This window comes from Doryrhamphus excisus, linkage group LG10 (assembly GCF_037039965.1).
Source record: "Doryrhamphus excisus strain RoL-2023G ecotype Guam linkage group LG10, RoL_Dexc_Guam_v1.1, whole genome shotgun sequence".
Classification (NCBI taxonomy): domain Eukaryota; kingdom Metazoa; phylum Chordata; class Actinopteri; order Syngnathiformes; family Syngnathidae; genus Doryrhamphus; species Doryrhamphus excisus.
The window spans coordinates 10812566-10829488 of record NC_136366.1 but is presented as its reverse complement, the minus strand read 5'-3'; the positions used below and the strand labels follow the sequence as shown (position 1 = coordinate 10829488).

General features: G+C 45.3%; 2 protein-coding genes across 3 annotated transcripts in view; one reads left to right on the top strand and one right to left on the bottom strand.

Annotated features, from left to right (window-relative positions):
• Nucleotides 1–400: 400 nt before the first annotated feature.
• On the top strand, nt 401–5056 carry LOC131105470 (proteinase-activated receptor 3). Its single transcript, XM_058053621.2, has 2 exons — nt 401–941; nt 2505–5056. The coding sequence occupies exons 1-2, from the start codon at nt 878–880 to the stop codon at nt 3563–3565; spliced, it is 1125 nt and encodes a 374-aa protein (XP_057909604.2). The 5' UTR covers nt 401–877; the 3' UTR covers nt 3566–5056.
• LOC131105454 (synaptic vesicle glycoprotein 2C-like) overlaps nt 4546–16923 on the bottom strand; it is a 24817-nt gene continuing 12439 nt past the window's right edge. Inside the window, exons 5-14 of one of the 2 annotated variants that reach the window (XM_078794075.1) lie at nt 12378–12511; nt 12206–12295; nt 12019–12129; nt 11686–11774; nt 11411–11575; nt 10727–10860; nt 8947–9150; nt 8669–8828; nt 7538–7730; nt 4546–6977 (exon numbers count right to left, since the gene is read on the bottom strand). In XM_078794075.1, coding sequence (XP_078650201.1) covers nt 7547–7730; nt 8669–8828; nt 8947–9150; nt 10727–10860; nt 11411–11575; nt 11686–11774; nt 12019–12129; nt 12206–12295; nt 12378–12511 — 1271 coding nt within the window. In that variant the 3' untranslated portion in view covers nt 4546–6977; nt 7538–7546. Of the gene's footprint in view, nt 7731–8668; nt 8829–8946; nt 9151–10726; nt 10861–11410; nt 11576–11685; nt 11775–12018; nt 12130–12205; nt 12296–12377; nt 12512–16923 lie in introns of both variants that reach the window. The other variant, XM_058053590.2, reaches the window with a different exon arrangement.

Genomic DNA, 16923 nt, shown 5'->3' with positions numbered 1-16923 from the left:
ATCCAACCTGGGGTGGATAACTCTTTGTTGGCCTCTACCCTGACACCTGAGGACTCAGCTTCTGCTGGTTTAGGTCGCATCCAGATTTGAACAGCCGACATGAATCTTAACTGGATGGGCTAATTACACAACTAGAGTTACACAACACAAGTTGCGATACAAAGATACAAAGCAGAACACTTTATTACTTTTGTTTTCCCTTTGTTGCTTTGGCTGCGTTTTGGCTCATTTGCATACTAACAGTGATTGGATGTTTACCGAGGATGTTTACTCATCTGGGCTGTGAAGACACATGCAGCACGGCCACAGAGATGAGGGGAACTGTCTTGTGTTTTTCTGGTGTTTTCACCTCTAACATTTCTATGTAGGGGGGGGGGCATTTTTTTAGGCCCCCCCCCCCCCCTTGCCGAGTGTGGAACGGACCCCGGAGAGGCAAATGGATGCTGATATCTGAGCTGGATCTGGAGAGAACTTTGTTGAGCTGAAAAGTTGGTTAACCACGCCAAGAGACAGACTGTGTCCGGAAGTGAGGGAGCTCATGTTGAGACAAGCTTATCGTTTCCAGGCAGAAATTTCCTCTCCACGTATGACCTCACGCCACACGCGGATCATATTTCTGGGCCAACGTGGAGATAAAGAACTTACTTTACTCTGAAGTACTAGCTTCCATTTGGGAAAAAGGACTAGTAAAGCGCAGGTGTGCTTTGCAAAGTTGAACATCCTAAAAAAAACGGAACTGGAAGACGTTTCACTCTGACTGGTAAAACAGACACCAACCCAGTCACATTCACCCAGCTGGTTATTGTTGAGTCGGCTGTTTCTTTTGGCCGAGACCCAGGACTGAGCAGAGAACACGGGGTGAGCGTGTCCAGAAGCGATGGGGAAATATTTATTCTTTCTGATTTTTGTCCTCTGTCTTAGTGCTACGCTCCAGAAGAAAGGTAAGACACTGAGGTAAAATAACAGTTATGTTTTACTTTTGATATGTGCTCAATTCATTTGTTCAATGAAGAATTAGGACCCATATACCAAAATGTGTAGCGTCTATTAGCTATCAGAACTATGAGAATTATTGGTGCATTTGAATTTGTCAAAAATGTAATGACAAATTTTAAGAAAATAGGTGACACGGCGGTCGAGTGGTTAGCGCGCAGACCTCACAGCTAGGAGACCAGGGTTCAATTCCACCCTCGGGCATCTCTGTATGGAGTTTGCATGTTCTCCCCGTGCATGCGTGGGTTTTCTCCGGGTACTCTGGTTTCTTCCCGCATTCCAAAAACATGCTAGGTTAATTAGCCACTCCAAATTGTCCATAGGTATGAATGTGAGTGTGAATGGTTGTTTGTCTATATGTGCCCTGTGATTGGCTGGCGACCAGTCCAGGGTGTACCCCGCCTCTTGCCCGAAGACAGCTGGGATAGGCTCCAGCAGCCCCGCATCCCTCGTGAGGAAAAGCAGTAGAAAATGAATGAATGAATTTTAAGAAAATAAATATCCCCAATCATTAAAGTTACCTAAAAACTTTGTTCAGCAAAATAGTAGTTCATTTTTTTGTAGGGTATCTTACTAATTTCCAGAAATTCCAGTGGCAATATTCAAATGTCAAAAATTTCTCAATATTTTACAGAATTATGTAATTGTTTACAATTCCAACCTCGGCCATCTCTGCCCGTGCATGCGTGGGTTTTCTCCGGGTACTCCGGTTTCCTCCCACATTCCAAAAACATGCTAGGTTAATTGGCGACTCCAAATTGTCCATAGGTATGAATGTGAGTGTGAATGGTTGTTTGTCCATATGTGCCCTGTGATTGGCTGGCCACCAGTCCAGGGTGTACCCCGCCTCTCGCCCCAAGACAGCTGGGATAGGCTCCAGCACCCCCACGACCCTCGTGAGGATAAGCAGTAGAAAATGAATGAATGATTGTCATTGTTTAGTGTTTGATTCAAACACATTTAGTAAATTGAGGTTACAGCGGCCTCGCCTATGGTCACAAGCTTTGGGTAGTGAGTGAAAGGACAAGATGACGGGTACAAATGGCGGAAATGAGTTTTTTCCGTAGGGTGGCTGTGTTCTCCTTAGAGATAAAGTGAGAAGCGCTGTCATTTGGGAGAGACTCTTGAGTCCAAGCGCTGCTCCTCCGCATTGAGAGGAGTCAGTCGAGGTGGCTCAGGATTCCTCCCGGGGAAGGTGTTCAGGGCATGACCAGCTGGTCGGAGGCCTAGAGGAAAACCCAAGACCCATGTTGGAGAGACTATGTCTCTCAGCTGGCCTGGGAAGGCCTGGGATTCACTGGGAGGAGCTGGACAAAGTAGCCAGGGAGGGAGGGCAAGTTTGGGCCTCCCTGCTTGGTTAAGCGGATGGATGGATGGATGGATGGATGGACCAAATGAGAACAGTTTGTAATATTTTGGGGTATTATCTTTACAAAGCAGAATTTGGTATCAGAGGTCATCAGACTGCGCTAATAATTGTACCATTCTTGGAATTGTTGTTTTTGTTACAGTCAGAAAAGGACTGAAACAGCCTAAGAACACCTCAGAGAACCTGTGGCCCAGAACCTTCAAAGGCCACCCAGTCATTCAAACCTGGTTCTCTCCGAACTGGACCCAAACTCCCGGTTCACCACCCTCCCCTCCGAGGCTGCAGTTGCTAAGCAACAGCACAGCATGGTACCTGGATGGCCCCCTAAGCACCAAGGTCATCCCCATTGTTTACATGCTGGTCATCGCCGTGGGGGTCCCCGCCAACATCGCTATCCTGAGCGCGCTGGCCACCAAGATCCGGAAAGTGTCGTTGGCCATCCTGTACAGCAGCCTGGCCGTCTCGGACCTCCTCCTCCTCATCTCGCTCTTCTTCAAGACCTACTATCATCTCCATGGCAACCACTGGGTGCTGGGAGAGGCGGCCTGCCGGGTGGTGACGGCTTGTTTCTATGGCAACCTCTACTGCTCCGCACACACGCTGGCCTGCATCAGCATCCAGCGCTACCTGGCCGTGGGGCACCCCTTTATGTACAAGCGTCTCCCCAAAAGGCATTACGCCGCCTGGACCGCCTTGGCCGTGTGGGGGGTTTTTGGGGCCACAGTCCTCCCTGAACTCCTGGTCCAGCAGAGCTTTTGGATCGCCGAGCTGGGCCGCACAACCTGCCACGACGTGCTCCCACTGGATCTCAGCTCCCACATTTTCCTGCTCTACTACAACCTCTTCCTCACCCTTGTAGGCCTCCTGGGGCCGCTGGGGGTGACGGTTCTGTGCTACGGCCGCATCATGTGTGAGCTGAAGCGCTCTCAACTGGACTGGGCTGTCTACATGAGGGCCAGCTCTTTGGTGTTCGCCATCTTCCTGGTGTGTTTCACCCCCACCGGGGTGGTGCACTTCCTCCACTATGTGCAGCTCTTTGTGGATGGGACAGAGGGTTCGTACGTCGTCTTCAACGTCGCCGTGTGCCTGTGCTGCGTGCACGCCTGCCTGGATCCCTTCCTTTTCCTCCTCATGTCCAGATCTGTGGAATCTAGATTATACTACGACGCCTCCAAGCCCACAAGCCTGAGTGTATCTTCTTGAACACATTTGACATGAGTGGGTAGTGTTCTAGTTGTTGTAGCAGTCTATGTAACTGTACTGTAGTTGATGAACACAGTTGGAAAGGGGACACTTCATTAGGAACCCAGCCTTCAGGCCATTCCGTGTGAAGAACCACCATGATATCACTGTGGAGCAGGATGGTCTTGTTCATCCTGGCAAACTGGTGAGGTTCGTGTGGCCTTGCAATCACCGCTTGAGGTCTCCCCATAAAGTGAGGCGATGCTGGTCTCATCTCTTGCTCGTACGCCGACTTTATGGCTGTGCCGTGTGGAGGGTATGAGGCAGTACTTTGGTCACATCTGGCAAAAAAGCCGTTATGTTGTGACGAGATACCCCCATTTTACTGGGACAACTCATGGATTTGGTCTGAAGGTGAGTGTTGCTGAGGTACGCCCCCTCCAACTGGCATTCACACGCACCACACCACAGTTAACCGTAATAAGCTCTCCTGCTGCCACCGGCTTTGCCACCGCGTGCCCCTCATGTATTGCCCCCCATGTAATGTTGTGATATTGCTGGGTGTGTGTTTATGTTCATTTCATTGAGTTCATACTTTCCACCGTGTTTAAAGAATCCATGACGTGGGGGGTGCTGGAGCCTATCCCAGCTGTCTTCGGGCGAGAGACGGGGTACACCCTGGACTGGTAGATGTAAACATCTTTTGTGAAATTGTACTCCTAAGCTCGTAAAATGATAGTTGAATGCTTCAATATTGCCAGTTATCTACTTAGTGGTTCAGAACAATTTCAGCTTCACTCTGTGATGATGGTGGCATTTCCTGGGCTTCCTGTTACAGGAAGTGGCAAGACATGCCTGCAATCACCAAGAACTGGGAAACTTTCTTTCTGAAAAATGGAAAATAGACTTTTAGGAAATAAATACATTTGTATACAAGTTGCTATTGTTGAATTATTCTCACCTTTTGGGAAACTACAACCTGGAAAAAAAAGTATTATTGCAGTAGTCATAAAAACCTCTCCCAAAACAGAATTGACAATACTGCCACCTGCTGGTAAGAATATAGAAGCGCGCCAAAGGGTGTTGAAATGAAACATTTTATTTGTAAGACCAGAGTAATCCATTCAAACTTTTCTTCCTAAAATAAGTCATCCACCAGCAGCACAACATACAATGATGTCAACCATACGTGTGTGACATCTTTCAGCCCTGGCATCAATCACATGTTCACGGCCGTGGAGGAAGAGGAAGAAGAGCGGGGGCACACAGAGGAAGGGGACGGATCACAGACGACGAAAAGGACTTTTGTAACAACCATGCAGGGGTTTGGCTTTGAGGTGGCATCAGTAAGCATCCTCATCAACAAAGCTGAATATGGACAGGAAAATGGCGGGAAAAAGGATTCACCCAAGTTGAGTCAGCAAGGGAGTCCATCAAGGTATAAAATAAAAAAACACAGCACATCCCCAAGTCTGAGAAAAGAAAGCATCCATGCGGTTTTGTTTCTGCATCGGGCGCAGTATGGCTACCAGTCAAATAAAACAATGTGATGATGACCAAAGATCCGTAAATGGCACTGACTGCGATGTAGGGAAATGGCGCACCTGCCTCTGACCTGGCTGCTCAGTACAATATGGCCAAAGTGATGGCGACAATTCAAACACGAGTACACTTTTTGGGTGGAATTTTGCCCATCATCCACAATCCTCATGTGAGACATGCACGTCTCTGCTCTTTTCTGCACATTCTAAAGATATAAAAACAGCTAAAATGAGGCAACATGTAATGGGACATGCCTATTAAAACATCTCCAAAAGGATTCCTGGTTTTCCATCCATGTTGTGAGCATGCATTAGCAGGTAGATTCATGATAACATGTCATACTTGGGAGTATTTTGTGAACTTCCTTCTTGGCTGTGGCGATTTCACATAGAAACATGGAAAGGGACACTACACCTAGCCTAGCCTCCAAAACAAAAAGCTCCAATATGTAGCGTTATCATTGGCTAGTGGCCTGAGGCATTGGAAGCTAACCTGTGGCAAAGTGTCACTACGCCAGTAATGTAGTTCTGGGGCATAATGCTATTAACTTAGCTTGGATAATATACAGGTCATTATGCAAATTGAACGTTGTTGGTGTTTTTTGAAGGTGCATTCTTAGATTGTTCTAGAACATTCTAGAACATTGTGAATGATGGGCAAAATTCCCCCCAAAAGTGCACTTTTGGAAGGAAAATATGTACTACTGTCCACCAACATCCTGGCAACAATTATGTTGTACTTTAACAGGTCTTGTGCATGCGCCAGCCCTTTAAAAATGTCTTTTCATCTTATCAGAATGCAGAGATGAGCGTTGCACCAAAGCACTCAGTTTGGGAGAACGAGAGAGCGAGTCTCCAGATTAGAGAGCTGTTTTAGGAGGGAGGGGACAATACCACACAAAGAAAGAGACCCCATCTGGGAGGTGACGCAAGACAGAAGAGGAGCTTTCAACAGGAGGTCTTTGAACACAACACGGACACAAGGGGAAGCGGTTAAGAGCCTCACACGCTGCTGCGTTAAAAAGCAGAAAATGTAAACTTTTTTTGTCATTGAGAAATTCTGCTGCAACCTTTTTTTTAAAGTCTACATATACAGCGTTGTTATTCTTGCAAACCAAGCAAAAGGGTTGAAAGGTCACACTGGAATAATGGCAGAGGGCTCTCGTATGTGGATGTAATAGAGTGGAATTTTGTAGGAAATCCTACAAAAAAGAACCACATTGGGGTTTATCGCTAGACCTTTTTACAGCATTGTAAGCCTCATTTTGCAAAAGCCAGCCTCTCGTGGAGTTAATATCATGCCTAAACCTCCCCAACACACAAAACATGTTTTACTCACACCCAAAGACTAACTCATGGATTTTGCTTTGCAAATAAGAAACCTACCTAACAAATACAGCATGATTTATACATACTGTACAAATTTTGTACATATTTTGTGTGTTTGTGAGGTTTTGGGATGATACTCCCTGCACAAACCGGATTATGTCCAAAACAATGGCAAATAGCACATAAAAATAACTTTTTTTCCTCACTAAAAATGCTACATTTGCTATATTATCATTTTAAAATAGGCCACTGTTACTCTGAATTATTTTATATTTAATTCATAGGAAATTTTAAAAACATTTGCCATTGTATAAAGTCAGTTTCATATGACTTAGTATATCCCACCAGGGGATACCGGTTGTGTGCCTGTTTGTGTGTGCTTACTTGTGTGCTTCGCAGCAGTGCTTGACATGTCGACATGGGCCAATATGGTACTGTATATCTGTCTTCACATTTGATGACGTTAGGACGTTTTTTGTTCACAGGAGGACAGCTTACCTTATTATCGAGGCTGTATTATTGATCTTTTGCATGAAATCCGATTAAATCCGTGGGATGGAGGGCTGCACAAATACACACGGCAACAAAACAATAGATAAACGACAGGGACAAAAAAAACAGGCATAGAAAGAAAAACTTGCTTAACATGGAGATAGTGTACATGCTTTTCATTGGACTGCAAAAACACGTACATAACAGCCGCAGAAATGAATAAACATCAATAAATAAGGACAGTTGTCACAGTACTTGACGTGTGCAACTTTCGTGGTTGTGCGAGTTGCAGGGAAAGTAAAGCTTGAAAAAACTGCCTTAATAGCTTTAGTGTGACACTGCAGTCATTAAACAATGCAAGGTGCGGTGCGGTGCTTGTTTCAACCGATGTGCTTTGATGTGTAAATCAACTTCATCCAGCTACGTTATGCAGCACAGAAGCAGAACGAAAGGATGCTCAGACACTTTGCGACAAAACTCGGAAGAGAACGAGACGCCCAGCCAAAATTCGACGAATAATCAAATCATGTGCAAATAATTAGCAAACTTTTGTGACAAAGGAGTTTGCATCGCTGCTCAGCAAAATGTAGCGCAGGCCTGGTAAACAACACACACACACACACACACACACCGCTCAGCTTCACATGAGGACGTTGGCCCGAGTATCGGGCAGCCGAAGGCCCACCAGGCCACCGCCGACCAACACGCACGATGCCAGAAGGATAGGGATAGCCTTGGTGATGCCCACCAGCGATCCGAAGATCAGGTTGCCCAGCACGGCAGACAACTTGCACATGGCGTTGCAGAAGCCGAAGCCGGTGCCTCTGCAAAGGCACACGTTCAATTACTCTGGACACCTTGTCATTCGTGCTACAAATAACGCATGTAGTCATTTAATCTGATAGAGTAGCTGGGAGCGTGGTCTATTATTAAAAAAAATTACCTACATGGCAAGCATTCAGAAAAAAAAGAAAAGTACTCATGTCACACAAAAAAAATCAAAAAAACAGCATGCATACCATGAACTTTGCACATGTTCTTGATTTTTCTTTGGCTTTTTGTGTGTGAAACTAACTAACCAACAGAAATAGCATCTTCAACAAGGAGTGTTAAGAGTGTCCCACTAATTCTGTCCCAGTGGTGTCCAAAAATTTATATGATGTGACGTTTCTGAAAATGGCTTACCTACTAGTGCACTGGTAGTCAGTGGTTAACTTCTTTTTACACTTGGAAATTGATTTTTTTTTTCTTGCTTGTGAAAATAAATGACAAAAACTGCCATTAACTTTGTTTTACAGTTGTATGACAGTTAAGTAACTGTGATTTCAAACCTTGCCAAGGTTTTACGATGTCCAGTTTGACCCTGGAACAGATTATTTCTATTTCGATTATTTTCTATAGGGATAAGTGACATATATTAGATATCTACCAGTGTAACCTGGTATTATCCGACTGGAGTGTCTCTCAGTGATGGCTCTCAGGGTCCAAGCAGACCCCGTAGGAGGACTACCAGAATCCAAGTGCAGGTCCACAGAAAGAGTGTAATATGGCTAGTTGAACAGTGCTGAACAGTGAGTGTCATGTGACTAGTTAGGTAAATAAATGCCCCAGCTATACTTAAAGAGTATTTTTACAGTCGTCCACCTAAATCGGGGCCAAATGTGGCAGTGACCCGCCAGACCCAGTAGATGGCGCTATGGTGCAAAAATAAAGGGGGTTGAAACCCATTCACCACGTGCATTACCCCCACCAAACGACCCACCTCCTGTCTGTGGGGTAGAGCTCCGTGGTGACCACATCCAAGGAGTTCCACGCGGAGATGCTGAGGCCGTTGTAGAGGCACAGCATGAAGATCATCATGGACTCGCTGGTGCCGAACCACAGGAAGAAGCAGCTGATGCCTGATAGCACCATGGAGCCCCCTGTTGGACACACGGTCACATCTCAGACGTCACGCATGTCCAAAGGCCAACATGACGACATTTAGCCGGCGAGGGATGCTATTTATATTTCTAGCGGGCAAAAAAGGCCACGTCGTACCTAACATGCTGAGACGGCCTATTTTGTCCATGAGAAGGGCCGAGACGATGTTTCCAGGCAGCACGGCCAGCGTTCCCAGGAAGTTGACGAAGTAGACCCAATAGGCACTGTAGTCGTCATCAAAGGTCATCTGACAGCCCGTCTTGTTGTGGTGGAAGGAGCTGTTGATCACCCTTGAATTTGTCAGCTTGACATCGTCAATATCTGCAAGATAAATGTTTCTCTCATACTTTTGTTTTTAGTCGGAGTGGAATAATAGTACACCAGTTTCTCATTTGTAAAAGGTAATTTTGTCATTTATCAGCTGTTATGGCTGCTGTAATGCCCACTTTCGACAGCAGGTGGCGCATTGTCCATTTCATAGCATTACAAAGAAAGTGCAGCGGCTGAGAGGCAGAGGTAACGTAGCCACTTTATGTCTTTCTGCACTTCGCCTGACAGGTGGAACACATTTGAATTTATTCAACTGAAAAATCATATCTGTAAACAGCCTTTCCCATGTCATAGAATTGAATAGCGTAACGGTAAAGTTAAATTACCTTAATATGGCGGACACTGAGCTGATATTCAACATGGCCGCTGCCAAATTCAGCCTCGATATTTTAATCAACTGTATTATGTTTTACAAGAATAAGATGTACCGCCTACTTTTTGAGGTTTTGTGGGGAGGCACAATGACGACTGCAGCCACAACATTGGCGTGAGAGCCACAATGTGAACAATGACATAGCTAACTTTATGTAGCTAGGCGCTAATTGTTCTTCCGGTCTGCCATTTCCGGGTGAAAATGCCCTTTCAGTAGAAATGTGCGATCCCACTGATTTCGTTTCCGGTTTGATACCGAGTCAAATTCAGGTTGGGATACTTTGTGCAAATCTGTCTGGTAAATTTTAAAAAGTAGTGTATTTCACATACCAAAAATACATTTAAATCATGGATGAGTTAAATAAAATATTTTAAATTAATTCGTAATTTAAATAAATTATTAAAATACATTATTTAAAATGATTGATAATTAAATAATAATAAATTAAATAACAATTAAATGATAATTTAAAAAATAATTTCAATGAATTAATAATTAATTTAAGTCATGTGTTTATTTTAAATCCTGAACCATACTGTTGTAAGTAGGGTGATCACGTCCTTTCAGAATAAAATTTGGACTGGAGAAAAATATGAACGTGATAAACCATGATAAAAAACAATAATCAACCTATTTTCTGTCAAGACCGAGCATTTTAACCTTGTTTAATGTTAACCGCTTATGGAAACTTACATTTTTAAAAACATATTCCTTGCCAGATGATAAAGGGTTAAACTGCTGTTCTTGTTTCCACCATCTCACGCTGGCATGATGCTGGGGGGCAAAAGAGACTTGCTTTCCCTCGGTGCATTGTCGGCAACCTTATGTGCCTTTTTGTGTTTCCATGTTCAGCATTTTCCTGAGTGCTGCAGGGAAATCATTTTCAGATGCAGACTCCCACAAGGTCTGATTCAGCTCCGGCTCTCTCTCTCTCTCAGAGCATTTATAACATCTCCACCAACTTGCAGCTCTGGAATGTTTGGGCTGCACTCGTGCAACACAGCCTGCACGCACGTGTTGGATGCCATCTAAGTTGCATTAAGTGAAGCCGTAAACGCTTGAAGCTCTTCTCTCTCCTTCAAACCACATGAAAAGCTCAAAGTGGTGTCGGAGATTGAGACTTATGTGATTGGCGTTGGATTTTTGTGGCAGCCGGATAGGATCTTGGAAGAAGCCGAACAGGCGCAAACGTACCTGTGTTGTAAAAGAAGGAGTCCAAAAAGGTGCAGTTCTTGAAGGAGGACCCCACCGAGGAGACGTCCTCGAAGTAGCAGTTGAGGAAGGAGGAGTTGATGAAGGAGACAGCCTTGAATTTCATGCTGATAAACCTGGATGGAGGAGAAGAGGTTTAACAAGGCTCTGTTTGCTCATGTTGCCGTTGGGGGGGGGCAGGGGGGGGCGACTTCTTGCCTTCTTGAGGCACAGTCATCGTTTTTTTTTTTTGTGTTGTCATTGTTAATGTCTTGCGGTGTCTCCACTGAGGGTGACCAACAACAACGTGTACACGTGAGGCACAGTTGATAAGCCTTTTCATTTCCTGGTAGAGGCGGAGATAAAGGAAGCAGAATTAATATGAGCTACAGGAGTGTGTGTCTGTGATGTGCGGTCGTGACAAATAGCGCTACATGGTCCATGGCGACCATGAATTGTTTCATGAAAAAAAAAACATTAATTCATTCATTTTCTACCGCTTTTCCTCATCTTGGGAAAAATCATGCCAAACAAAAGCTATGAACAAAAAAACACAAAAAATTACCTGCAAAGACAAAAAAGTGCCAAAAAGTGAATGTAAGGCGGCTAGTTAGACAGTACCAAATATTGAGTGTAATATGGCTATTAATAATAATCAGTGCTGAACAATGAGATCATGTCTGTTACCTGTCATTGAGGAACACCCCATTTCTATGGATCTGGTTCTCCAGCGTGAAGTTGAAGGTGAATTCCTCGATGCGTTCGTTGTTGTGAATCTTCACCCTGGAGGCGTACTCGTCTGCCTGGAGGTGCTTGATCACATCGGGGAACCACACGGACAGCCCATAGTACCTGCACACTCCGGTTTTGAGATACTAGACACATCTAGTCCCACGTCAGCATGCTCGGTAAATGCCCCCGTAACACGAACAAGAGGCACAAGACGGGACGCGAGCGCTTACCCGAACGAGAGTGTCAACCAAACCGCTGCCAGCTTCTTAGTGTTGTCCTTCACAGGGTAGTCGAAGCACCTCATGAAAGTGGACCAGATCTGTTTGAAAAGAATCATTGTCATCAGGAGATCACGACAGTTTAAATACATGACACTAAATCACTTTCATTTATGCTTACTCATAATGTTTTTGTCTCACTCCCATTTTTTCCTTTTGTATTTTGAAGTTCTACTTAGAACTTCCTTAAGATCCAACAGTGCAAAATGTACATTGTTGCCATTTTTCACCTGCCAACTTGATGCATGCCCAGCATAAATGTTATGCATTGAGACACAAACTCACCCCCCGGAGTTCTGCCTTTACTTTGAAGAGAACTTTGAGGACCGGGTGGGTCGACTCACTCTGCATCTCCACCAGCTCGTCCAGCTGCTTGGGGATCTTTATGCGGTTGACCTGCAGCCGAGGTGAGACATTAATTACCATTGGCGCACTAGCCCCAAGGGGGCGCCCTGACGCGGCGTGGACTCACGGTAAAGACTCTCTCGGGCTCTCCGCGGGCTCGCATGTTGGTGTCGTGGATGTGTTTGAGGACCATCCAGGCCTCGTCATGTTTGCCCATCTAGACGAAAGAGCCGGGCAGCATTGCCGTCCTAACTATCGTTACATGTGTGTGGTGGGTGTGGCCAGTGCGGCTCTCTCACCTGTAAGAAGAAGCGAGGGCTTTCGGGCATGAACGTGAGCGCCACCACCGCTGAGACGCAGGGTAGCGCACACACCACAACAAACACTCGCCAGCTGTGGAACTGGTAGGCGGAACCCATGCTGAAACTCCAACCTGCACACAGAAGGCGTCAAATTAACACCAGACCTCAGATCAGTTCAGTTTCTCCCTGTTATGCATTATTGGAAGGATGATACATCATTGATTAATGTGCACAATTGCGGTTCGAGTCATGTCATTTCCATATTTTTCCCCTCCTTATTCCATATGTAATCATGTGAACAAATCGTGTTATTAAAATAGTCGTTAGTTAAATGCTCAAGGCCCCATGGACAGTTAGTTGCTACATTTTTCTTGATGGCGGCCAGGTTTTTCAAGCAATCTGGCTTAAATTTTAAACACGTGCATGTCGGTTGCCTAAATGTGTGTACCAAATTTGGTGGTGATTCGGCTAAACGCCCTCAAGTTACAGTCAGGTGTTTTACTGAGCGCAGAATTCCCACTTTCATTCATTCATCTGTTCATTTTCTACCGCTTTTCCTCACGAGGGTCGCGCGGGTGCTGGAGCCTATCCCAGCTGTTGTTGGGCGAGAGGCGGGATACACCCTGGACTGGTTGCCAGCCAATCACAGGGCACACCACGCATGCACGGGGAGAACATGCAAACTCCACATAGAGATGGCCGAGGGTGGAATTGAACACTGGTCTCCTAGCTGTGAGGTCTGCCGCGCTAACCACTTCAACCGCCGTGCCGCCCAGAATTTCCACTTGTGGATAGTAAAACAATAACTACACCACCTAGTGGTGTATTTGTTTGGAAATAATAGAACAGGCAACACAGTCGGCGTGCATGCCTTTTTCCACCTTGTATCACTTCTTAGCATAGTTAGCATACTTAGCATACAAAATATCAAAGCGTCAAAGTTGCATCCTTTCATTTTTCACTATGGGGACCTTGCTGGAAAATGTTAGGACACCCCTGCGTTAAGGTGAAGAGGACATGAGCGTGTTTGAACGCGAGCTTCCTTCAGCGCGGTCCGGTAAAAAGCTCATTAGGAGGATTACAGCTATAATGGACCGGTGGCGATGGCTGACTGGTTTCGATACTCAACATGATTTATGTCACTGCTCTACAGTGAGTAGGAACGCCTCCGACACACACACACACACACACACACACACACACGAAGGAGAGCATCCAGACAAATATTTCTTACACTGCGACAAACACATACATTTTAGACTGGCTTCAGCAGCTCATTTTTTTCTTCTTTAGTTGTTATGGAGAATAAAAAAAAGACACACACACACACACACACACACACACACACATCTGGCCTTTACTCGCCAGTCAATGTAAAGAGCACTGCGGCGAAACCTATTACCCACAAACCACTGCTTCTTACAGGGAACAAAAAAAGTGGCGTCTAATCAACTGACCTCTGCCGCCGGCTGAGTATACTTTGTTACGAAAGACAAAGCGATGCTTCCATGATCACTTTTGGACATATTAATGGTGTAGAAAAATGTACACCCTTTTTTAAAAGGTCATTTTTTTATCCGGACTTAGTGGTTAGCGCGCAGGCCTCACAGCTAGGAGACCCCAGTTCTACCCTCGGCCATCTCTGTGTGGAGTTTGCATGTTCTCCCCGTGCATGCGTGGGTTTTCTCCGAGTAATCCCTTTTCCTCCCACATTCCAAAAACATGCTAGGTTAATTAGCGACTCCAAATTGTCCATAGGTATGAATGTGAGTGTGAATGGTTGTTTGTCTGTATGTGCCCTGTGATTGGCTGGCCACCAGTCCAGGGTGTACCTCGCTTCTTGCTTGAAGACAGCTGGGATAGGCTCCAGCACCCCCGGCGACCCTCGTGAGGATAAGCGGGAGAAAATGAATGAATGTTTTTATCCATCTTCTGTCCAATAAATGCCCCCATCTTTGATGGGATGAAAAGGCCTTATGGTTCGGAGGTGTGTGCGCCACCTGTTACTTCCTGTGCTCTTCACCGTCTGCAGATGAAGTTTTGTGGGGGTGAAGCCATCATCCAGAATTTCTGTCTACATGTGCACATAGAACCAGTCCATCTTGATTCAACGCACGTATTCCCTCCTCATAATCTTTATTGTCACATCCCTTCTATAAGTTTAGTTTTGTTCCGGAACCCGGCGTCTATTTCCTCAAGTGTTTGTCTTATGACTCCCCAGATAAGTGCTCCACCCGGCCGAGGCACTTCATCACCGTGGCACGTTATAGAGTCGCACAGGCGAAAAGCCTTCCAGCGTCCATTCTTTCTGCCGTTCCATTAAAGCCGCTTCGCTGCGGCCATTCCTCGTTGTTGTTTCCTTTGTATCCCTTCACCTTTCCATTATCCCTTACAAAGGGTACATAAATCAAGTGCCCCTGCCCGCCATCTCGACCCAGCTCTTGTCCTTCTAATCTCTAGTTGCCGCACCTCAGTCGGATTTCATTTCATTCACGGACGCTTGATACACGTTATGTACAAGGTTAGTTATACAGTGCATCCGGAAAGTATTCACAGCGCTTCACTTTTTCTACATCTTGTCATGTTACAGCCTCATTCCAAACTGAATTCAATTAATCTCTTACCTCAAAATTCTACACAAAATACTCCATTATGACAATGTGAAAAAGTTTTTTTTTTACTTTTTTTTTACTCTCCTAGAGGAGAGCCTTCCAGAAGGACAACCATCTCTGCAGCAATCCTCCAATCAGGCCTGTAAGGTAGAGTGGCCAGACGAAAGCCATCAGACCAGAGAATTTGGTTTCTCATGGTCTGAGAGTCATTCAGGTGCTTTTTGGCAAATTCCAGACGGGCTGCCATGTTCCTTTTACTAAGGAGTGGCTTTCGTCTGGCCACTCTACCATACAGGCCTGATTGGTGGATTGCTGCAGAGATGGTTGTCCTTCTGGAAGGCTCTCCTCTCTCCACAGAGGAACGCTGGAGCTCTGACAGAGTGACCATCGGGGCCTTGGTCACCTCCCTGACTAAGGCCCTTCTTCCCCGATCGCTCAGTTTAGAAGGCCGGCCAGCTCTAGGAAGAGTCCTGGTGGTTCCAAACGTCTTCCATTTACGAATAATGGAGGCCACTGTGCTCATTGGGACCTTCAAAGCAGCAGAAATGTTTCTGTATCCTTCCCCAGATTTGTGCCTCAAGACAATCCTGTCTCGCAGGTCTACAGACAGTTCTTTTGACTTCATGCTTGGTGTTTGTGCTCTGACATGCACAGTCAACTGTGGGACCTTATATAGACAGTTATTATATTTCCAAATCATGTCCAATCAACTGAATTTACTGCAGGTGGACTCCAATTAAGCTGTAGAAAGATCTCAAGGATGATCAGTGGAAAAAAGATGCACCTGAGCTCAATTTTGAGCTTCATGGCAAAGGCTGTGAATACTTATGTAAATGTGATTTTTTTGTTTTCTATTTTTAATAAATTCAAAAAAAGTCAAAAAAAAAACTTTTTCACATTGTCATAATGGAGTATTTTGTGTAGAATTTTGAGGTAAGAGATTAATTTAATACAATTTGGCTGTAACATGACAAAATGTAGAAAAAGTGAAGCGCTGTGAATACACTGTATGCTTGTTTTTTGAGCGGGGATTTTATTAGTACCCTGCCCCACAACAAAAATCTGGACGGACAAAAACATTCAGTGCTCCAGTGTTTCACAGCCTTTACTGGGTCAGGACACAAATTTTATATCAAGGGTTTTCAATTACCAGCCGGGCGCTTATATCTCCTTGAAGCTTGGGTGCTCTACCAGTGGCCTGGGAGCTGCAGGGTTCTTAGGATCTGATCTAGCAACATCAGAAAGAAGATCTCCCGATCAGGAAACTCGCCAAGCTGGGTGGATGGCCCCAGTAGAAATAGCTAAGATCCTAAGAACCCTCCAGCTCCCAGGCCACTGGTAGAGGACCCAAGCTTCAAGGAGAACCGCCCGGCTAGTAATTTAAAACCCCCGATATAAAATATGCTGGATACACCATACACCGGGTTAGGATCGGGGGTTTAGGTTGGGGTAGTTAGAGGGGTAGGGTTAATGTTGAGTATGACAGTATCTTTGCTAATTTGTTTTGCTACAGCTCTTGTGTTGAATCTCAGGTGTGCTTCATGTGAGTTGGTGTTTTGGAGCACTTGATTCACAAAGGACTCACTCCATAGAAATCAATTGGACACTGTCCTGCCGGGCAATCAGTTGCTACGACAACCTTTCCTAAAGAACATACAGACTGGAAACTGCAGTCTTGGAATTTCCTGTCTCTGAACTAACCTAAGCCGTATTTGGGGATTCGTATCTTTGCTTTTCTTCCTGATTTTGACAGAATGGACTTCCGTTGGGTGCATAGAGTTTGATTCCTGAATCCATTGTCTTAGTTGGGCATTCAACAAGAAACTGTTTTTCCAAAACATACACACTCATGCTCAGTCAATGGGTGCGCTCCTGCTGATATTCAGTCCCTGGTGACCTGCTTTTTGTTTGCATGCCTGCCCGAGGCTGCA